Below are 24,825 nucleotides of genomic sequence, written 5' to 3' on the forward strand. Positions count from 1 at the left end.
CTCAGTCTCTCCCAACGCCAGGAGTATCTAAGATCCCAACCCCAGGAGCACAAAAGCAAAAATTTACTGACACCAAGATTTGATTTGTCTTCCTCCCTTGCCTTGATTATGCCAAATCCTTTTTTTAAGAAGGATACTATACTTGCAATCCTAGAAATATCTCTATGTCTTCAATTACTAAACTCTTGCCTCACAGTGTCAGAAACAGGACATAGAATTAAGGATTAGCCCTCACAGAGATGGCAGAAAGGATGAGGGATAGAGAAATCCCAATGGAACAGCTATGGGATTATACACTTGGGAAACAGAAATATGAAACAAGCTCATGATGGAAAAAATAAGGAGCCATGTGCTGAAACCCATCTTTATGTCAGTAAGGGAATTTGTCAATATTCTGACTAGGAGGGAGAATAGGAAACTATGTAAAGGTAATGTTTCTGAAGTAGAGAAAGTAGGAGATCTGGGTTCTATTTTGGTTTTCTTTCAGATTTTATTTTTAAGTAATCTCTATACCAATGTGGGGTCCAACTCACAACCCCGAGATTACGAGTTGCACACTCTACCGACTGAGCCAGCCAGGTGCCCCAGGAGACTTGGGTTCTAGAAACAGCCGTGCCATAGAGTAGTTGTAGCTCTTGGAATCTAAGATTTTTATTGTGTAAAACAGGGCTTTTAGGTTATCACTCCGGTCCCTTCCAATTCTCGCATTTCAATTCCAGAATTCTAAGCATGCTTTTGGTCTGAAGAACAACATCTTGAAAACAGGCACTTTTTAATTTTTTTTTCCTTCCTCATACCGGTTCCAAACTGCAATAGGGAATTGTGATAAGGTTTTAGGTGTTTCTCTCCCTTTTGAAGTTATGCATCTATTATGCAATCCCAAATGAGTTCAGAACTGTATAATGTTTACCACCGTTTATACAGGTTTAGTTCTTTGCCGCCGTCTTTATTGATTCGCAGGCAGAAACAGAGTATTGCCCGAAGATCTTTTGGAAGCAAGTTTCCCTTTCTGCTTTGGAAGACAGCATATACTGAGTGCTCTGCTTGCTTCTCTGCTGACTGCGGTTATTCCTCCTCCGGACTCCTAAGGAAGCAGCGCTCCGGATCCATTTCCTCTTCGTAGGACCCATTCTCTTCTGACAACTCCTTCGTCTCCATGGCTTCATCCTTTCCTGATGACTACAAGATTGACTCTTCTGGCTCTGAGCTCTACAAACCTCAGATCTACACTTCTTCCTTATATCCCATCATATTTCAAATTCAGCTTGTCCCATGATCTCAGCCTTCTCTCCTTGCTAATGTAATTACATCAGTAGCGTCCTCCTTCTGCTTCTGTTGCGATTGTACTTCACCCTTCATTCCTTCCTTCATTCATTCCATCAGCTATTCAGTCCGATTTGTTAAAGTGCTTCTCGTACCAGAAATCTAGTTCTTTTCTTTGTGTGACCACAGCTCTAGAGGCAGACTTTTTCTTTCCCTCAACTGAAATAGCCAAGTCTAACTCATCTATCCACTCTTGTTTCTTACCATCCCCAACAGCTGCTCCAGATTCATTCCTTGAAGGAGAGCTCCAAACACTGCATTGCCATAGTCAATATAATCATGCCCCACAACCACAAAGATTCATGAAATTAAGGAAGGGATGCCTCACTTCCTATTTGAGCCCTTGATTGAGCTGAATTTGCCAGTTTCCACATCCATTTTCTGTTTCAACCATATCAAACTCCCTGCTGAATAGATATTAAGCTTTCTTTCATTTGCTAATGTTGACCTCCAGACCACAGAGATCCCTCCCTCCCTCTCTCTCCCCCCATTTAGTGAAGCATCAATTAATAAATTAATTCAATTACTTAATTTGAATTAAGTAGTCATTGGTTTCCCTTTCAAATGCTCTGGCTTCCACACTTTTCCTGATAATCCTAATTGGGCATAATCATTTTTTTTAATCCTCCAAAGGATAGGTGCACTTTAGGGTATATTGGACTTCAACCTATCAACAGGTGTGAAGTCCTAGAGATCACGGTTTGCATCTTAGCACACTTTGAACACTCTGCAAGGCCTTGAGTACAGTGGCGCATAGTTAATAAATTAAGCTGACTTGAAACTTCCTAATTATACTCAGGCTTTTTGACTTACTCAAAATCTGTTATCTAGATAGTGAGTGGGGACTAGTAAGAGCAATAATCGAGGGTGAGAGCAGACTGGTTTTAGCGTGAGGCTAAATTTTCAGTTAGTCTGAGGAGCCAAAGTTCAAAAGCATATACTGTTTCTGTTACACACTAAAATTTAACAAGTTATACATTTTTCGAGTTTTAAGATTTATTATCTGAGAGAGAGAGCGCGCACCAGCAGGGGGAGGAGCAGAGGGAGAGAGAGGAAGCCGACTCCTTGCTGAGCTTGGGGCTCAATTCCATGACCCTGAGATCATGACCTGAGCCGAAATCAAAAGCTGGACACTTAGCCCAACTCAGCCACCCAGGCACCCCTAAATTTTGCAAGTTTTAAGTCAAATGATTTTGCTTTCAGATCCAGCACAAACCCGTAGTTTACTTAATGTCTCTGAGTCTCAGTTTCCTTATCTATCAGAAGGTAACCATAGTGTCATTTACCCCAGAGGGCTGTTGGAAGGACAGTGAGATAAGCTCTGTCAAATGCTTAGATGAAACTGGGTACACAGTAAGTGCTCAACAAACACTAGCCGATGTGACCATTATTCTCATCATCCACCACTCAAATGCCAAATTAGCCACATTAATAAAAATAGTCCCTAAATTTTTTTCATACTGGAGATCCTATTCAAATTTGGCCATCAGATTTGGGCTCTGTCATTACACAGTGATCAAAACAACTTAAAGGAGACTCAGAAACCAGCAACCATGGAGAATGACGTATACAAGAATAAGATCTAGGAGGAGAGATTAAAGAAACTGAAGTCATGCTGCTTACAAAGGTATTCGGTGGAAGATTTGCCTTCTAAAATATTTAGAATTGGGAAAATGAAAGCAGTTACTGGTAGGTTTTATTTCCAGTGAGAATATTAGCTTCCATACAAAATTGGGTGCTAAAGTTATATATAGAGCAGGGAGATAAAAATACCCCTTTAGCCTCCTAGAATAGGCTAGCAAAGGAGTTACAGAGTCATTTAGACATAGGATAAGAAACAGGGCAGAGGACCACAGGGGAAGGCAGGGAAAACTGAATGCGAAGTCATCAGACAGGGAGAAAATTCAGGAGAGACTCTTAACTCTAGGAAACAAACTGACGGCTGCTGGAGCGGAGATGGGTGGGGGGATGGGGTAAGTGGGTGATGGGCATTAAGGAGGGCATGTTATGGGATGAGCACTGGGTGTTACACGATAAATTTTTCATATGCACTAAATGATGTACTATAAGTTGGCTAATCAAATTTAAATAAAAAAATAAATAAGCATACGATCGCACCTTATATACTCCTGGATGATGTTCATAGGACTTCATTCAAATGAAGCACTGGTGTGTGGCTCACACAGTTTTTCCCAGCCACACGACAACGTGAGTATACCAGGTGAGGATCTAAGAACAGCTTCACAGTCTTACCTGAACTCTCGTCCAGACTCTCCTCGGAAACATGCTCATTTTGGTGGACCCACTCGCCATTGCATTTGAAGAATATCTGCATGGCTGGCCTCGCTTTGCACCGCAGTGCAATGGGGTTGCTCTTGATGATGTAAGCATCGTCTGGCTCCTCTATGAAATGAGGCAGCGTCCCAGGAGCTGAGGGGATGGACTCAGGGAGGGCTTCGCCATTGTCAGTTCCTGCAAAATCGAAGAGGCCATGAGAACACTGCCTATATCGACAGCACATGTCCCAGCAGGCAAAGCATAACCCACACCGGCTCTAAGAATCTGGGCTGCAAAATACTCGAGCCTATCAATACAGCATGCTCGTAAGGGCTGTGCCGATGAATTCTCTTCTAGGGGCCGACCTAGTGTAATAGGAGACCTCTAGCTGGACACACCTTCAGGGTCACCAGACAAGGGGAAATGATGACTAGGGGACTCCCTCAAACCACACTTTTGGGTCTGCAGGTCTTTGCTGAAAGAACAGAGACAACGTCTGGGGAGTGAGAGGCTGCACCTTAAGATTCAGTCTGGTGAGTGGTTACCTCAAGGGGTTCAAGGAGGGCCCCGAGCTGCCTCAAAACTTGGAAATACTGGTGGAAATAGCTTTTGTTCTCCCATAAATGAGTGTGGATAATGACCACGTTGTCCGAGGATACTCAGTCTTAAGACATGTGAAAAAAAAATTCCAAATCATCTGCCTTCTTTACCTGTCAAACTGGAGATCGGCTGGTATTCTACCTAAGACAGAATTTTCTCCAAAACCTCACCAACGTACTGAATCTTCTAAAAGGAATGCACATGTGTTTTGCTGGCCCACAGCTCTAGTCTCTGCCCCCAACACTCCCCTTGATATACTGCGAATCTCACTTTCAAGGCGACAAACTAAAACGAATCCCTAAAATAACTGTGAGCTTTTACTTTGGGACCTATAATTAGGTGTCTTCAAAGATAAAAAATGGACATGATTCTCCCCTAAATTTAGGGAACTGATGAGTAGAGAGAAGCAACATAAAAAGGGAAAAGAAGAAGCCAAGACTTTGCTTCACTACCTCTTTACTACCGTTAGCAAGGACTTAAGTCCTGGGAAACTACGGCAAAGTCGAGGGGAGCAAGATCTGAACACTGACTCAGCACTGTGCAAATGATCAGAAGGAACAAGTGTGCCTTCCACGGCCACTCCAAAGAAGGAACAAAGAAAGCAAGAATTTCACAGTACCGGGATCAACTATGCCCTGGAAAGGGCTATTCATATTCAAAGCAAACCAGTCCCCAGGAGGAAGCTGGAAAAGGGACCTAGGGAAAGCACTGGAAAAACCACCAGTTGATCCAGGGCCAGCCTAGGTGACAGACAGGGTGTGACCCATGATTTAGCCTGGCTCTCTGTGCACCTTGGGTGTCATTCAGAACAAACAACAGGAACCTCTTACCACCCACACTTAAGGCAATCACCTATATCAAGCAAGTACCGTCGAAGGTAAACCCAAGTCACAATATTAGCGGGTAATACCTGAAGACCTGGGGCACTCTCCGATGCAAATCAAGGGGGAGGGGCTAGACCACAAGAGGTATGGCGGCCTCTAATTCTACTTCTCTGTGAGGAAGGAAATAAGACAGTGAGTTATGAGGAACACGCCTTGCCAATGGGAACACACAAGCACCACTCGTGCCCCCGCAATGAATTAAACAAAACAAGAGTTTGAATCTCCACACTATTTTTTTTCCACTAAAGACATCAACATAAGGGGGGGAAACCTCACACAACAAAGAGAGACTGTAAGCTTTAAAATGCATTTGTAATAGAAAAGCACATATGTAAATACCTGGAAGTACCAAAAATCCATCATAAAGCAAAGGCCCTAAATAGCAAGAGAAAAAACAATTTATGTCATGAAAGTACAATACAGTCACTCAGAAAATAAAATGTGTATATGCCATATGGAATAAGAAGGGTTTCACGACAGGATCTAGAGGGTTTTCTTTTTAATGTTTTAAATTACATTTACAATGGACTTCATAAAATAGATCATATATTAATTCATTTTGTTACTGACTGCTTGTGCCAATTTCCATCTTCAATAAATAATAAGTCCCCTCAGGCTTTTGTAAATCCATGCATTAGAGGAAATGACAAAGGTATTAAAAGATTTTATATGGACATCAAACAGCTCACCCTCCCATCCCGGGCTTGAGTTCTGTCCAAAGTAATTCATTGCTGCAGAAAAGGGTCACCTGATAGAGAATATCCAAACCCTAGGGTGACAGCCAGAATGAACAGCCACAGGCATACATTCTAAAGGATGCATTTTGCTTCACTAGTAACAATGCACGAATGTCCAAAGTAACTACTAAAATGGGGCAGGGAGCATCATACCTGACTCTAAATAAACAGGAAGGCCACATTTATCTAGAATAAAATGACAAAGGCACTAGCTCATGAATCAAGTTTAAACCATCCAATTCACAAAACGGAGATCTAAAAGTAATTAGGCTACCCTCCTACTACTTTCATAAATACCCTCTAAATAAAGAAGCAAGTTCAGCTTTCACCTGAAACAGAGCAGGAGAGTGGAAGAGAAAAGTATGTAGGTAAGTGTTCTGGGTATCTCAAGGGCCTCTGTTAAGAATCAATCAATCTTAGTGCTCAGGGCAGGAGGGGGGAGGCAAATTGTAACATTACATCCTAATTATTACTGAAGCCGGGTCAAAGTCATGTATGCATAGGAAAAGGGCCAGGATCCATGAAAACAGAGAACAAAGGAAAAAAATCAATTTATCAAGGGCTAACAGTGGGAAGGTGAGATCATCTGCATATACATATCACCATTTATTTGTATCCTTCCAACAAAGAAATGAAAGAAGTGATTTTTTTTTTGTTTGCTTGTTTTAGGTTTTTTGTTTGTTTTGTTTTTTGTTTTTGCTTTGTATAGTGAAGTGTTGGGAGAGCTGTTTACCTAACCACTGTTCCTTAGCCCCAATTCCTCTCCCCTAAGTCCCCACCCTGGGCTCAGGATCAAATTCCAGTTACAGTGATGCCCTGCCCTTTAGATGGCTTCTGTGCTGCAAGAAGGTTGGGTTCTCCCAGCAGGCTGACCTCCAGGATGACACCCCTTCCATACCCTACAAAGCTGGGAGTCACCTACCTCCATTTTGCCCCAAGGATGCCTGCCAAGCTCAACTCCACCTACTGGTTTGCTCAGGAAATTCTCAAGGGATTCATCAAACAAAAGGGATGTGACAGAATGAAAGGAAGTGACCTGGGTACTTTTCAGGGGCTTAGAAATTGCCAACAGATCCTCTTCTTGGGGTGGGGGGGGCAACTTACTTTAATAAATGGATTCATGGAAGCCTGCATGAATACTTTTGGGCTTCAGGATAAATGTACCTAATGATCTCAATACAACTGCCACTGCTTTCTAATTCAGAGAAAAGTTTTAAACCTGGTGCGATGAATGCTGGCGACTACATGACCCAGTCAACTGCCTTTTCCCAAACTTGCTTTTACAGCAAAGGCAGGAGAAGTCATGAACTCGGTTTACTCCTTTGCAGATAGAAATGGTCACATGACAGCCATTTGGAAATGAATCATAAGCAAAAATTCCTGAGAAAGCTTTTATTTTCCTGATAAAGGTACGGTAGGTTCTGTCCCCTTCTCCCTATTGTCCCTGCCTTAACTAGGGAAGATGAAGAGGAAAAAAGTCCCAGAGGAGCAGACAATATAGAGACTGAAATAACAGCACGGGGTATCCCACCTCTAGACATTTTTTTTAAAATCTTTACTTATTTAAGCTACTAACACAGTCAGATTTTCTGTTGTTTTTGCAGAAGATATTCCTGACTGATACAACTAGATCTTCCTTCCTCAACAAAGCCAGAGCTCCAAGCTTCACTTGATTAAATTCCAATGCTCTCAGTGTTACTGGTAAAAACATGGGAAAACATGGAAACACGGATAGCAGCGAGTAAAAGTAAGAGCAACCATGTATTGAATGATTACAGATTATGGTGATAGGCCTTCCATGTGGATTAGGTCACTTAAGCTTCCTATCAATTCTCTGTGGGGGGCACTCTATCCTGTTCTGCATTTGAGGAAATGCTTCGATTCTGTGCCTTGTCTAAGGTCATAAGGCTAGTCAGTGGGGCTCAGAATTTGAACACAGATCTCTGACTCCAATCACCTCACAATTCCATTTTAGTTCAGATGAAGTCCTTAGAAGTCTGGCGCCGTTATTGAGTGTCTTATGGCCGTAACACGCACCTCGTAAAACCAAAAGGAGATATAAAATGATACAGTACCTGTGGTACCTCTCAGCCTACATTAAGTGTAAGACTCACCTTAAAGACCACTTACACAGTTATCCTGTTAGCTGCACTATGATTCCAGGTATATTATGGACATATTCTTTTTTTTTTTTTTTTAAGATTTATTTATTTATTTATTTGACAGAGAGACAGCCAGCGAGAGAGGGAATACAGCAGGGGAGTGGGAGAGGAAGAAGCAGGCTCCCAGCGGAGGAGCCCGATGTGGGACTCGATCCCGAAACGCCGGGATCACGCCCTGAGCCAAAGGCAGACGCTTAACGACTGAGCCACCCAGGCACCCCAATGGACATATTCTAGACAAGGTCTTGAGAAAATCTTTTTGAGAGAACAGCACAGCAAGTGCTCAGCTAATTAGAATCAAATGACTAGGAATCCTCACTAAAGTCAGAAAACAAAGAAGTTGAAGAATACGTGTTTGCGAATAAAATCATGAGAAAGTTTTTTCAATACTTCATTTGAAATAGTTTCATCTCTGAGCAGGAATATTTAAGTACTGAAACTCCAATTAAAATAACAAGGAGTTGGGGTGCCCGGTGGAGGGTGGGGGGGCGCAGTCCATTAAGCATCAGATTCTTGGTTTTAGCTCAGGTCATGATCTCAGGGTCGTGAGATCGAGCCCCATGTTGGGTTCTGTACTCAGTGCGGAGTCTGCTTAAGCTTCTCCCTCTCCTTGTGCCCCTCCCCCTATGCACATGCACTCATGCTTGTTCTTCCTCTCTAAAAATAATGAAATAAATCTTTAAAAAATAACAAGAAGTATTACAGGAGACAGTGAACCTCAGCAAGAAAGAGACTGGGGTCAGGGCAATGCCATTCTATCATGTTTAACCATTCAAAACTGTCCCTATTTCACTGGTTGGTACGTTAAATCTGTAACAGGACTGGGCACACTGGAGGCCGGTGTCATTCCAAACTGGGATTCCTAAGACCCTGGGCTATCAGCAAAATCCACTGTCATTGCACAGGGTTAGAGTATAAATGAAGTCGAGCTTTAACAGGTTTTGAGAAATTCCAAATTATTGTCATACTTTTTACCTGCAAGAGTACTTTGAAATACATTCCTCCCCTTCTATCTCCAAAGTATGCTTATACTCTCACTGGTACAAAACATTCGTATTTGTTTCAGTGTCCAACCAATAATTCTGCCATTAACCAAAGACTAAATCTGGCAAGAGTGAAGAACTTTAGAAACAAATAATCTGACTTAAACTCTGGGTTGCCTCTGTGAACTTTGGTGAGTAACTTAACTACGAGTTTCCAATTTTCTTATTCATAAAAATGAGGGATTGAAAGTTATTAGTGGCTTGTGACATTAAAATGAGATAACATATCTATATCTATATATCTATATCTATATATCTGTATCTATCTATCTATCTATCTATCTATCTATCTATCTATCTATCTATCTATATAAATAAAACAGTAAATGCCCAAATGTTACATAAATACAATGTGCTACCCCTACGACCACCATTAACATCAGTGCCTGGATAAAGAACAGCAAACAAAAGAAAGATATTTATAATTATGAGCTCTAGGACTTCCATTTCCAAGCGTATTATCCTAATACCTATATTTCGATTTTGTGATTACGACTCCTATTTTCATCCCGGAGCCCTCATGATATGAACTGTTGCTTATAACACGTTTTTACTATTTGCTACCCATATGTATATTAGTATAATTTTGTTAGGTCAAAACCCATGAAAACATGCTGCGAAGCACTTATGTATTCGATAAACACACAGCAACTGCTTACACCATACACCAGGCACACGGTTGTCCTGCAAAAGCAGTAGGATAATACACAATGGATTTCCTGCTGGCCAGATCCCAAAACCATTGCCTTTAATAGGCAAGCAGTTTTTAACCATAGGAGATTTCACAGTATTCCAGAGCCCCTCTGACTGCAATATTTAAATGAAGCAATGCACCTTAAAAATAGCTCTTTAAATTCCACTCCATGTCTGTGAGCATATTGGTCCACGGCAATACGCAAGCCGGAGCAGAAAGCCATAGGAGGGAAACCAAGTTACATAATCTAAGACAACACAACAGAACTGGGTTCTTTGCTTTTGTTTACAGAAATGTGGCTTGTCTCCATATGGTTATTTAATTAGATAGGGGAATGCACGGCACCCACTGAATGCAGAACAGCCGGAATTTTACACAGCAAATATTTAATGCAATTTATGAAACACAGACTCTTTCCCTAGGCCTCAAGAAGAGTTTTCTTCTTTTAAACTATTCTGCCTTCTTCCCAACCTCTAATAAAAATGGAAATGTTTTCTCTATCACTGCACCCGCCTGGCTCACCTCACCTGTGCCAATCTTCTATCTCGTCTGCCTAAGATATTATTCCATTGAGCAGAGCTTAAATTTTGCAGGGTAGAAGACGGTAAACAATGCTTACGACACAGTCAAAGAATTATGAAGGGTAATTCTTTGTTCCCCAAACAAGAAATCTTAGATTTCAGTAGAGCTTATGAAAGCACATTCACTATTCCCCAGATTATCATAATTTACCTTCATATATTCATTTCTTTAAATTGACATACTTGTGCATGCCTACTGAGGTTAGTCAATGCTCTCTGTATTGGAGATTCAAAGTTACCTAAGACATAGTTAATATACTCAAGGAGCTCACACGCTAAATTAGAGACAAAAAAATTCAGAACGATGATAAACATGCCAACAGTATATGGGAAGTATACATGAAATGTCATAGGAGCACTGGAGAGAGGGAGAGCCTGACTTTCCTTGGGAGGGTTCAAGGCAAGCATCATAAGGAAGAAAACATTTCAGCACAGTTTGGACAGAGGAATTGAACAGGGGAACAAATGGGAGAAGGCATTCCGACCCTGGTGATGGCATGTGCGGCCACGGAACACAGTTGAAACTAAATATATCTTCATTAGAATTCACATTTTACAGCTTACTGTAGCATTTACACCAAATCATTGGCTCTGCTTGGCTCCAACATCCCTTTTCCTAAGAATTTTTCTAAAGATTTTATTTATTTGAGAAAGAGAGAGAATGAGAAAGCAGGAGCAGGGAGAGGGAGAAGCAGACTCCCCACTGAGTGTCAGGGAGCCCAATACTGGTCTCGATTCCAGGACCCCGGGATCATGACCTGAGCTGAAGGCAGATGCTTAACTAACTGAGCCACCCAGGCGCTCCCCCAATACCTCTGTTTCTGTGTGCCTTTGACTGAGAGCTTTCTGGGATATAGATGCAGAGTAACTAGCAAACTGCAGAGAGAGAGCATTCTTGGTTTAACAACATGGGCGCCAAAGCCAGGTTAAAGTAATTCTTTTGTATACTTTGAATGCGGGAGAAGCCATGTTTGTTCTGATACATGGGATGGAGTTATTCTTTAAGCCACACCAACACAAGTCGCATATCTCCCAAGGCCACAGGGAAAGTTCTTTTTGTTTTTAAAATGACCACCATTTTGGTTCTCCCTTGACTTATACACAAAATAGACTTCTGATGCAGGGTCTAAGTCAGAGATTTTATACTCTTTCTGATGGGAGTCCTTGTTCCTGAACAGAAACAAGCAAAATACAATCAGATTTAGCACGAGGCATTTGTTCCCATGATAACAGTTTCTCGAATGGGACTCTGATTTAAGAGACCAAATTTAGTCCAATGGTTCTCTATGTGTGACGAGATTATTGAGGATTTAATTTTTTATTGTTCTTTCACTATATTTTCAAAATGTGTTCCAAAAATAAACACTTAGAAACAGAATATATAACATATAACTATACGCCTATATATAGTGTGTGTATATGTACATATATACATATACATAAATAATTATCTGTTGAGTGAAGGAACATAAACTCAGTAAACTACGCCAGCTTCTAGATTTTACTTCATGGTGTCTAACTTCTACTGTATAAAAATTCACGAATCAGAGAAAAACTAACAAATCTGTCCCTAGGGAAAAAATGTAAAGGATTAGATTATAAGATTTATAAAAATTGTTTATTCTAAAATATTAAAAAAAAAGTACTATTTTGCTGAAAATAGTAGATAAGATGAAGCTTAGAAATTGTTTCTTAATTTTTTCCCCCAACAATGGATACATTTGTGTATGAATGTGCACCACTGACTAGTGTTCAAATTCTTCTGAAAACCTAGTGGGATTTGGGAAAGGTTTTGCTTTTCAAAGTGTTATCGCTTTTCATTTGTAACTGACAGTTTTCAAGAGTGAGGCCATTCATAGTTATGGAAAAATGGTTGTTTTAATGCAACACTGAATGACAGAAAACCAAACAATCAAACACCATTCTCATATTTTTCATTCTTGGAAAATTACCTTTCAGGAAGAGCTTCGTGTTTTATGTTCTGCACACGAATACAGCAGGGACTTTCCATCTTTTTATGACAAAAAGAAGAAACAAAAGGTGGGAAACAAAAGCATAAGGACCAAACACTAAATTCCCTTTGAAGTAAACACACTTCCGTTACATGTCGAGTCACATTTTAAAAACTCAGATGGTGACCCACAAATTGCACAGCTCAAAAGTTTACTATGGGCCAATCGGACTGCAACATGGTTTCATACAGCATTTTATAGGTGATCTGGATTAAGCAAAATATAGTGGGAGCTCATCATAGATAAACTCTGGGCCAATTCTTATCTCACACCCTCAGAGGTTAAACAACTTGTCAAAGAGCTCCGCTCCTAGGAGCTTAGGTTGAAATCTCTCTGTTGACACTTACAATAGTATTTTCCCCATTATGCTGCTTTCATTTGGACAGGATACAAAAGACTGAATATACAACTAAGTCTTGTGTTATCATCTACTGAGAAATTATACGCAGAAAATAACCTTGTAAAACCTCTCTTAGGATGACCTTGTAACTTGCAAACATTCTAGTAAAATCAAATACAAAACATATATATACACACAATCTTTAACTTTTATGATATTTTCTATTGCAAATTTTCTATTATTATGAAACACTTAGAGAAAAATACAGGGGCGCCTGGGTGGCGCAGTCATAAAGCGTCTGCCTTCGGCTCAGGGCATGATCCCAGCGTTCTGGGATCGAGCCCCACATCAGGCTCCTCCGCTGGGAGCCTGATTCTTCCTCTCCCACTTCCCCTGCTTGTGTTCCCTCTCGCTGGCTGTCTCTCTCTGTCAAATAAATAAATAAAATATTTAAAAAAAAGAAAAATACAAATAATATATATATTCTTGAGAAGAATGTCATTCAATTGTCACAAAATTCCCAAACTATTACGATTCATAATTCGATATATTTTATTCCCAAATCTTTATTAGATATATATTGAATATTTGGGTTTTCTGTATATATTTGTGAGATGTTATTTCATCTTGTCATGGTATTACTTTTCATTAACCAGATTCTTAATGATTGAGAGTAGATGTCAGTTTTGATCTTGCCACTGTCTTACTATTTAACAGTTATTTCCAAACTTTATTTTATATTGATATTATAATGTTCCATTCATCTATATTCTGATTGGGCTCAAATGTGTATCTTCAATCCATTTCCCTCTCTGGGCAATCAAATCTGTATAAGAAATTGCCTCCAGATATATTCACATAAATGTCCCTATAGACCCCTCAAACTAAATTTTTAAAGATTTAGTTTAGAAAGAGAGAAAGAGACAGAGAGAGAAAGAATGCACAAGTCGGGGCATGGACAGAGGGAGAGAATCCCAAGCAGACTCCCTGCTGAGCACAGAGCCAGACAGGGGGCTCGATCCCAGGATCCTGAGACCATGACCTAAGCCAAAACCAAGAATCGACACCCAACTCACTGAGCCGCCCCAGATACCCGTCGACCCTTCAAGCTTTTTATGCCTAAGGCAGAGCTTATTACTTGGCCCCTCAAATCTGTTCTTTGGCCTAAGCTCCCTAAATGAAAGAGTGACCCTAGCAGTCACCTGAGTTCTCTAAGTTCCCCAGGGCTGGGCATCACCTACTTTCCCCTGCTCAGCCCCCACACCCAATTTATCACTAAGCCCTACTGGTTCTGTCTCCTAAATATCTTTGTAATTCAATAACTGCTTTTCATCCCTATTCCTTCTACTCTGCCCCTAGTCATCACCACTATTCTTCTGAATGACTATTACTAGTCCAGTCTTCGTCATCATTCTTGCTCACCCCCCTTCACACCAAATCACTTCACCACCAGGAGGCTCCAGGGACTGTCAATTCTTCAGAGGTCCAAAGCTCTTCACCTGGGTTCTGTCTGCGCCATGTTTTTCCTTCTGCCTATATTACTGATTTCTCCATGTTTGGCTTATAGCCTGTTCTCATCTTTCAGGTTTTATTTAGTTGACATGTCATATGTAAAACCCTAGTGGAGCAACAAAAATTTCAGGATACATTCCTTCTTTGTCCTTCCACAATACTTTGTACTGCTGTATAATTATTCATGCTACCACTGTACCTTCCTTTAGACTGTAGGTTCCATGAAGGCAAAGGACAAGCATATCTAAATAAACAGTTCAATGAAGCCCTGATGAAACTCTGTGAGCATTCTCTCTGTAACAAATATTTATTAAGTACATATGATGTGCAATTAAGTTTATTTACAAAAAAAAACTTTGCAAATTGACATAGCCACCAACATTACAGAACTTTACCAATTTTCCTCATCCTCACCAGCATGAAACATTTGGTGATACTGGGTAAATTGATGGGTCAAATGAATAGGGTTTCACATATAGTTCTTGATTACCAGACTAGTTGAATATTAAAACATGTTTATCACCTATTTTCATTTACCCTTTTACAAACTGCAAATTCATATTTTTTACCATTTTGATTTATGAAAAATATAGGTATAGAACCTTTAAAAATAAGTACAAACATAACTTAAATGCATGGATTCTATCATTTCCATATCAGGTGCTTAATAATACCAATCATATACTAATTTTACGTTATTTCTTCCAATCCATTAATTCCTTCATTCATCACCAATTTGGAGTTACAGAAATCAAAAGATTGGTTCCACTATTCCAAAAGCAACAGAATTTTGACTAAAATGGTTAGCTCTATACAAAAAAAAGTCTTGTGCAGGGAGGAACTTACATCTTTAAAAATACCAATACTTTATGAGGAGGATTCACAAAGAAAAGTAAAAGGAACGAGATCTGTTTTCCATTTCTTAATGAGATGACCTTCTTTGCACAACAAAATCCTTCTTCTGGAAATCACAGAAGATGTTGATATGAGGATGAAGTTTTGATGCTCATATGAAATCCTTTAATTCCTTTGTTATTTTTCCTAATACACAGATTTAGCTGATGCTGCTGAGATGTGGTATTTAGTAAGGACTGACAACATACCACATGGCACCAGTGAGCAGCAACAGAAGCGGTGCCCTGATTTGATGAGACAGTCATCTGATTGGGAGGTGGAAAGTGTACAATTGAGGGGGCTTAATTTCCTTATCCTCCTTAGAGAGGATGTCAGACACTGTCAGAAACAGATTTATTCCAAGTTGTATTAGAAATACAAAACACGGGGCGCCTGGGTGGCACAGCGGTTGGGCGTCTGCCTTCGGCTCAGGGCGTGATCCCGGCGTTCTGGGATCGAGCCCCACATCGGGCTCTTCCGCTGTGAGCCTGCTTCTTCCTCTCCCACTCCCCCTGCTTGTGTTCCCCCTCTCGCTGGCTGTCTCTATCTCTGTCGAATAAATAAATAAAATCTTAAAAAAAAAAAAAAAAAGAAATACAAAACACCTTTCCTCCTGATTATCTTTTACTAAGAGGCAGCTTGGTACCAGGAAACAAATGCGGGCTTGGAGTTAGAGCTTTATTCAAATCCAGGCTCTCTCACAATTAGTTACAAGACCTTAGGCGAGATATCTAACCTACTTTATCCTCCCAATTCTTCCACATAGAAAAAGAATACTATGGTATTATAGTACTATAAAAGTGTTGTATACATTCAAGGAGGTAAGTCGAAATTGAGGTTATTATATGGCATATAATAAGCATTCACTATGTAACAGAAATCATTAATAGCATATTATTAATTATTGAATGGAAATTAAGGGATAGACGGATGAGCAAAGGACAAATGCAGATTTCCGTCCAGTAGATTATTTTGTTTGTGAGAAAAAAATGGCTACGTCAAGAACCCCCCTACTACTTAGCACTTCAAAAAATGCCTAAACATTTTACATACTTTTTCCTTACAAAGTCAGGGGGAGCAGAATACGGGACCTGAAAATACGTCATGTTGGCATGTGGATTGTTTCAAGATGAAGACAGTCAAGGCCAACAGACTCATGAAGAGATTTTTACTTCTACCTTAACTGTCTAAAACAATTTAGATGGAGTCTGGACCAGGAAGAGAGCTGAGGCCAGAGACAGCTTTTTACATCACAAAGACTGATTCCTAGGACAAAGCAAACATTTGTTTATCCAGCCAGGGTTTGCTTCTCTTATCTTCCTATGAATTATCTTCCTCTCCTTTGAAGTCCCACAGCCCCACCTCTTCTTAGCTCAGGATGACATATAGGCCTCAACTGCCTGACTCTCTGGGAGCCTCATCTCTTTGGGGTTCCCCTAGCAGGAAATTAATTTTTTTTTCCTCCTGTTAATCTGTCTTCTACCACTTTAATTATCAACCAGCCAAAGAACCTCAAAGGAAGAAGGGAAAAGTGTTCTTCCCCTGCAGATGGTGCCCCAACATGGAGCCCTCCACTCGCTGGACCCGGCTCCCTCCAGAGCTTCCGCGGCTGAGAGATCCCGGGACCTCTGACAGAAGCTGGCAGAAGCGAAAAATTCTTACCACGTCAGTTCCCCAGACCTCTGGCTGCAGGATCTAATGGAAACGAAAGTGGTGAAGGTCCTTTTCTTTTTTCTCCCCAAATTCAGATTAGCAGGGGAAAATATCTGTGTGAACTACTTCTTTGGGTGAAGCGACCCTGGTAAAAATATCTGTTAAGAGTACTCTTGTTTCCTATCGATCCTTTTCCTCCAAGAGATGGCCATCGTTTTCCTCTATCTTAGTCTTTTGTGTCACTGATGTCATAAGAGAGAAAACCAGAGGCTAGAAACCGGGAGAGGTCCCATTAGCCTGTGTTTCCAGACGGCCACACAGACTGGTGAGTTCCCCATTCTCACCAGAGTTGGTGTCTGTTCAGACAAACTTTGCCGTGAGTCTCCTACATAAAAACTAGATGAGGTTTTCCTACATCTTGTTTTCCTCCTGCGTGTCTGGTTTTGTGACCAGTGAGAATATTCTGTCAGGTCTCTGCCCGCTGGAAGCAGCAAGTACTGGTGCGTATTGTGTGCCAGTTTAGTCTGAGGTTCTGAGACACAAAGTCACAAGCAGCACTCTTTTTGTCCAGCCACGCCAGCTCTCAGGGAAATTTGTTATGCAGGCCCCAGTCTATGAAGGGCCTTTGTCATCTCAACCTCTGTTGTCTTGTTAGTGACGGAAAAGTCCCATTCCAGCAGAGCCTGCCTGGTGTCACAGACCAGAGGGTCTATGACTGGAGGCGTCTCCTGAGCTCATGAGACCACAGACATGGTTCCTCTATACCACTCTTACCACCCGAGACAACAAAGGGCTTTGCTTTCTTAGGCTAACTCTGGGAGAGAACTTTCTGGATCTTAGGAGGGCCACACCTTTTGGACTTTCCTTCGGACTGCCTCTTGCGTCCTTGGTTAAGCCATAAAAAGGCTTACTGGCTTCAGTAGCTATTAAGAATAATATCCTATCATCAATGGATGAGATTGATGACAACAATAGATTCTTCGACTTAGGAAAACTATATTTGAAAAAAAAAATTAGAGAGCTCTCCTCGTAAAGGAATTGTGGAAAGACCAAAGAAAAAGCAGAGATTTCCTTAATAAGATGAAAGAACAGAAATTAGAACAAAAATTACAGTCCACAACCAACATAAATTTCCGTTTTTAATACCTGGCCTGATTGCCTACCCAAATTCCTTTACCTCCCAAACTCCTCCACCACCTTCCCAGAAAATCAAACACTCGGCTGCCTACTTTGGTTTCTCTTTCCCGACAAGAGTTACAGAGCACTCCAGGCTCATCTCTAGGCCCCAAACGTAGAAGTTGCTCAGATAAATTCAGAAGGCCAGGAAGCAAGTTTACGAGGAGCATCTGGGATAAACAATAAGGATCTTTCTTGCTGGGCTCTGTAATCAGGCTCTGTGAGCTTCAGGGCTTCCTAAGCAATGTCTTTTGCAGATACATCGTGGACCTCCACTCAAAGAATTTGTGTCCCCTGAACAACAACACATCTCAATTACAGAGCCCTTTACCCCTACTTTTAGAAGATCCTACCAGTTTTAAAGGGGAATTAAAAAGATTGATGGCCATTCACAAGCCCACTCACAGGGAATATATTTGGCTGCTAAGGGGTGTTTTTCACAAACATGATAATACTATAGTTATCACACAAGCCAGCCCCCCGCCCCATAGAAAACCTCCCTCACAGAGACAACAGTTGGCCAGAATTCTCCAGGCCCTCCTGCACAGGACCAGGAAATGGTTCAGCTGGAGGCTGATTTCAGGGGCTAAGAGAAATGTAAGTAGAGGCTTTTCCCCCTCAGGTGAATTGATCTAAGGTTAAATCGGGCACTCAAAAAGCAGGAGACCATCCAAAGGCCTTTGCTGAACACTTTGTACAGGCATTTCAAAGGCATACTTCTCTAAACCCTGGAGTTCCAGAACACAAAAATCTTGTAATTTATGTGTTAATAGACACTATTCTCCCTGATAAAAAGGCAAAATCAAAATAGTGCACTTGGGTGGGCAGGTCAAGCTCTTTAATAATGGAATTATTATAGTGGAAAAAGCACCCAATTCTTTGAACATAGCTTGCAGGAATGTAGACAAAAAACCAAAACAAACAAAAACAAAAACAAACAAAAAACCCAAACCCCAAAAACAAAACAAAATAAGAATTAGAATGAATAATTCTTGATTTACAACTTGAATGTTTAGAGATAGCAAATCATAACTCTAAGGGCACCTCCTAAGTCCACTCACCCTTTCCTATTTGCCTTCAGACATTTGAAAATAACAGGAAAAAAAAAAAATCAGGACATTGAAAGTACAGTTGTCTGCACTTAAGAAAAAAGAGAAATGACCCCAGATTTCTGACAGACACACACACTCCAAAAATCCTAAGAGAAAACTTGCATTCTTATCTGTCCCTTGAAGATGTAAATCTTATCATGTCTTTGAAGTGCAAACATCCCAGCAGGAAGGAAAATTACACCCTAAGACTAAAAACTAGAAGGGAGCTGTAAAAAGCCCCTTTGCCCAGTCTGGTCCGCAGCTATCGTAAGATCACTTGTCAAGGACAAATACAAATCTTAAAAGACTTTCCCACAAATATTAGTAAAAAACTAGAACCATCTAACTGAGTGACTTTATCTGGTTCCATCTGCCAGAGACATCAGGATTCATAAACTAGTGAGTTTTCTATTACACCTGATTTATAGCTAAAATTGTAAGAACGGAAGCTACGGAGTCTGTGTCTGCTTTTTTATATTTATCTATGGATGCACGTTTTATACACACGCACGCACGCACGCAACGTATTTGTAAAGAACTCTAATTGGCTTAAAAATAATTGCTTATCAAATTAAGTATTTCTAAATCTCAGAAATATAATGGAAATGAACTCAAATGTTTATCAAGTTCACATGCTCTCATAGAATTCTTTGGTAAAAGCTAGTTAAATTTCGTTGGTTTAATTTTAGAGTTATCATCATTAAGTATCAATTCTACTTGTGTTTACTAAAAGTCAAATGAAATCATGCTATCTCTGTTACAAACTTTGTCAGCAAGAAAGATAACTTAAAACCATGGCTAACTGCTTTAATGTCTCATGAAATCTTCATGAGGAATCTAAAAATGATTGCTAAAAAAAAGTGTATTAAATAGAAGTAGGAGGAGAGTTTTTAATCATTTCAACAATGATTGTTTTATGGTATGTCTACTTAAAAATAGCTAAATTTCTTGGATTTCCACTGGTAAGAGATGTGCTAGCTTAAGCGATGGCATTTCATTGACTATCTAGGTCATTTTCAAATAAGATAAAATACAGAAACATCGGTTATTGAACATAAGTTTATCCACTTTGGCTGCTTATTACAGAGAAACTAAAGATATTTGGATCTGCCAGTACACATATCTGGTGCCACACAGAATAAATTGTACTATGAGAAAGTGTATGCTTCTAAGAAATCATGAAATATATTCACAAATTTGCCAATTTAAAGAATTGAAACATCTTTATCTCCCCTACCTGATCCTGCCAGAATTCAGAAACTCTTAGTAGTCTTATTTCATGGTAATATAGTTATTTGTGTACGTTCCCTAAGAAGCTCTTCTCCTTGTAACAATACACAAATGAAAACACTAGTTATATTACCAAGGCTTTGATTAGAAGGTCATGTTTGAGAGAGCCGGGCACGGAGTCAGATATAACTAGATAGCTTTAAGGAGCATTGGTGGACTTTATGGAATTAATAAGGGCCCTTGCAAACAGGGCTCCCAGCAGCCTTACCAGGTGAGTAAAGAAGGTCACCCCTGATAGGTACAAGAAGCTCGGGATATCTGCAAGTCTTGAAAGGCTTTTAAAGGCCTGAGATTCCTTCTAGAAAGTTCCAGCACAACAGATTAAAAGATTCTCTATGGCCCATCACTATTCTTGCTGTCCTTATGTAAATAATCAAGCCAACTTTATTGAAATGAGACATGATTGGCAAACAAATTAGTCTTACTATGGTTATCTTCGATGGAAAAGGGGGTGGTTGTAGAGAGAAAAATAATGCTTCCGTAGAATACACACTTATGGAGATTAGATTCTGGTTCGATTCATTGTCTCTAAGGTTTCGTTTTCTACCTGTAAGCTTTGCTGGATCCTAAATTATTGTAGTTATCTCCATTTTGGCTACCACTCTCCAAACTAACACTTCCAATTTCTCTCCAGTGTTCGGACTTGAAATCCATGAGAACGGACACTGCCGTTTTACTGAAGCAAGTTGGACAACGTGATGAACACTGAACACAAGTCATGTAGAGACAATCCCTGTGCCTGTTGCTACGTGAGCCACTCGGATCACCCTAGCCATTCAAACCGTGAACCAGGAAAATCTGTCAAATTGCCGCTGCCCACCCTCCCTACACTAGAAATCCTCTTGACTGGCTACCCTCAGAAGTCTGACACCAGGACTATACTCCACTCATTAACTGCTGTCCTTCTGTTTCTATAGAACTGTCTCCTAATAGACACCTGACTCCTTGCTTGAAATGACTTTAACTGTACTGACCTATTGTCGGGACTAGAGACTGGATCAAAGAGAGCCATGTACCAACTCAACATCTGGACTGTGAAATTTCTTGGGGAAGTTTCAAAGGTGGTTTTCATGGGGAGAATACATGACCCCAAAATATGACACTATGACATGTGGCTTACTTTGAGCTGAAGGCAATCAAGACCCAACAGATTCAGTAAGAGGTTTTCATTTTTACACCTCTCTTTTCACTCCCTAAAAGGATTTGGATAGAGAGCCTGTACCATGAAGAGAGCTAAGACCATAGGTAACTTTTTATGTCAGAAACACTTATCCCTGTGGCACAGGGGGGAAAAAAAAGGTGTGTGTGTGTATTTTTTTTTTAAACAAACACTTGTTCCTCCCATCTTTCTATGAATTGTCTTTTCCCCACTTGTAGTTCCATACCCCAACCCCTTCTCCTTTTTAGTCTTTTTAAAAACTTTTTATTATGTTATGTTAGTCACCATACAGTACATCCTTAGTTTTTGATGTAGTGTTCCATGATTCATCGTTCGCATATAACACCCAGTGCTCCATGCAGTACGAGCCCTCCTTACTACCCATCACCGGGCTAGCCTTCTCCTTAACTCAGAATACCATATAAGTCTCAACTGCCTTCCTGCATGGTAGCCTCAGACCTTTGGGGTTCCCATATGCACAGAATTAAATTTGTGTGTGTGTTTTACCTCCTGAAACTCTGTCCTCTGTCAGTAAAATGATTAGACGATCCAAAGAACCTAGAAGGGAGAAGGAAAAATTTTCCTTCCCCAAGATCGCAACCCACTGACCAATTCTGAGGACCTGAATGTTCTTTGAGGATTAAGGCCACTAGCCTTTGCTGTAATGTATTTGGTAAAGAGCTTTATGTACATCATTTAAAAACCTAAAGTTGTACTTTGAGAATCTGGCATTTGACTTATGAAGCTTAAGGGGAAAAAAAAGAAAAAGGCAACAACAGAAAAGCCTACTACACACTTGAGCAGCTTAGTATTACCTAATCGGCTTAATTGCACTGGGGTGAAACCTGGTCTGCATGCTGTCAGCAAGAACAATGGAAGGAAAAAGAGCACCTAACAGTACGTTTAATTACATGATGTGCTTTAACTGTTTAGCTATGTCAGCACCCTACCTCCATATACAAAAGAATATAATCAGACAACACATACAGACGGCTAGGGCCATTCCGGTTTGCTATTTGTCATCAGTAGGTTGATACCTTGCAGGTGTCTACAGCTTATAACAAGCATTTAATTTTTTGGCACCTAGGGTCTGGGTCAGGAGATCGGTAATGACCTGTATTACTACTGAACAGGTTTTGAAATTAAAAGAAACAACCAATACTAGTTGGTACTCTGGGGGAAGATATTAAACCATCAATCAAATGGGTCCATATGCCCTAGAAGGAACGAAACATTTCCTACCATTTAGAGGAAATTTCCAGGGCAAAGATCTAGGGAGTCCAGGAAAGGATGAAAATGTGCTTGTTAGGTAAGTGGGGAAAAGAAAGAACGTATGCTGAGATCATTACACTATCTTTTTTCTACACCTTCTCCTGTCTCAGAGTCTTTTTTGAAGCGCAAATATATCTTAAAGCAAGTTTGACTACAATATTTGCCTAGTCAAATACCGTTCCTGTGGCCATTTTACCTATTAACTTACAGAAGCAATAGCATTGCAAAGTCTGGGGAAGGAAATATGTTCTGGAATCCTTCATTTAAAAACGGATCTGTGTACTTTTCAGACACAGTTTTCTCTAACTGGTTTAACTTACACTTGTTTAAAATTGATATATATATTTTTAAGTAGGCTCCATGCCCAGCATGAAGCCCAACATGGGGCTTGAACTCACAACCCTGAGATCAAGACCTGAGCTGAGATCAAGAGTGGGATGCTTAACTGACTGAGCCACCCAGGCACCCCTAGAATTGATCTTTAGGTAACTCTAGAATCATCAACCTAAGGGCTCTCAAACAGGAGACCAACAAAGCTGTTTATAGTTGATTAGAATTAGAAATTGAACACCATAACTGCAAAGTGGACAGAAAACACACTAAATACTTTCATCAGAAGAAAACAAAGTCAAGACATTGGAAATCAGTGTAAGACAGTGCTTAAAGCTGACAGAATGATGTATACAATGGCACCGGAGTCCTGGAGAAAGCTATTAGGTATGACATTAGAATCCACTCACCAGAAAAACCCCTAGACCCATGCTGCATTACATCCTTATTATACAGTCCCTAAGATGCAAAATGTAAAAGTAAACAGAGACTTAGAAATGACTTTTTTCCCCATTGGATGGATGCTAATATATTGTCTATAAAAATAACCAGTTGATTTTTAGTTTTTTAAAGGTTTTTTATTTATTTGACAGAGAATGAGAGGAGTGCACATAAGCGGGGGGAGCAGCAGAGGGAGAGGGAGAAGCAGGCTCTCTGCTGAGCAGGGAGCCCAATGTGGGGCTCCATCCCAGGACCCCGGGATCATGACCTGAGCTGAAGGCAGACGCTTAACCAACTGAGCCACCCAGGTGCCCCATGACCAGATGATTTTAGAAGTCACAGTGAATCCGACTGGACATTGTCCATCTTTAGGGAAGAAGCTTCTGGAGTACAAGGATTATCACCACATACAAGGAATTTCCATCAAAACACCACCTCCTTGTTTATCTGCTCTAGGGAATGCCACTGGCAAGATCAGGGTCGTTGGGGCAAAGGGATAAGAAAAGACCCTGAAAGTCTCAATTCAGAACAGACAGAAAACAACAACGACAACAACAACAAAACCCAAGGATCCTACAACTGTTTACTATTAAAGGTCTCAACGTGAAACTTCTAAGGTGTCTTTTTTTTTTTGTCCGCGTGACTTATTATAGATAGAAACCCATATTAAAATGTGATAAAAGCAGAAGTGAAGGCACACACAGTTTTGACCCATAATAACTACGAGTAACCATTTACTCATACACAGGCAGCGAGCCTGGCTACGGGGCTGGAACAAATGTCGCTATGGAGGGTATTAAAACATCGGATATATCCATATGCACTTATTGGAGCAAACTGGGCATTCACTTGTCATTAAAAATTATTGGGGAGTGGGGCACACTGAATACTCCATGACATCAGCATTTATCCCTCTTGGCTAATTCTCTTTTCTTGGATGGCAGAAATTAGGAAGATTTTCATATAGGGAAAAACAACAGTAATCCTTCATCGCCCAACACTTAAGGTTCTTGGACATAATCCTATAGAGATTAAAATGAGAACACTGGGGCGCCTGGGTGGCTCAGTCATTAAGTGTCTGCCTTCAGCTCAGGGCGTGATCCTGCCGTTCTGGGATGGAGCCCCACGTCGGGCTCTTCCACTGGGAGCCTGCTTCTTTCTCTCCCACTCCTCCTGCTTGTGTTCCCTCTCTCGCTGGCTGTCTCTCTCTCTCTGTCAAATGAATAAATAAAATCTTTAAAAAATAAATAAAATAAAATAAAATAAAATAATAAAATAAAATAAAATAAATAAAATAAAATAAAATAAAATAAAAACACTGCAAAAAAACAAAACAACTCACTCGTCTTCCAGT

At 40.4% G+C, this 24,825-nt stretch overlaps 1 protein-coding gene across 5 annotated transcripts in view; it reads right to left on the bottom strand.

Moving 5' to 3' along the window:
- Positions 1 to 24,825, bottom strand: part of UNC5D (unc-5 netrin receptor D) — a 537,143-nt gene that overhangs the window by 222,619 nt on the left and 289,699 nt on the right. For all 5 annotated transcript variants that reach the window (XM_087856402.1, XM_087856400.1, XM_087856401.1 and 2 more), the window contains exon 2: positions 3,577 to 3,795. In XM_087856402.1, coding sequence (XP_087712528.1) covers positions 3,577 to 3,795 — 219 coding nt within the window. The remainder of the gene's footprint in view (positions 1 to 3,576; positions 3,796 to 24,825) is intronic.

This window comes from Ursus americanus, chromosome 27 (genome assembly GCF_024610735.1).
Source record: "Ursus americanus isolate L20-20 chromosome 27, mUrsAme1.1.p, whole genome shotgun sequence".
Classification (NCBI taxonomy): domain Eukaryota; kingdom Metazoa; phylum Chordata; class Mammalia; order Carnivora; family Ursidae; genus Ursus; species Ursus americanus.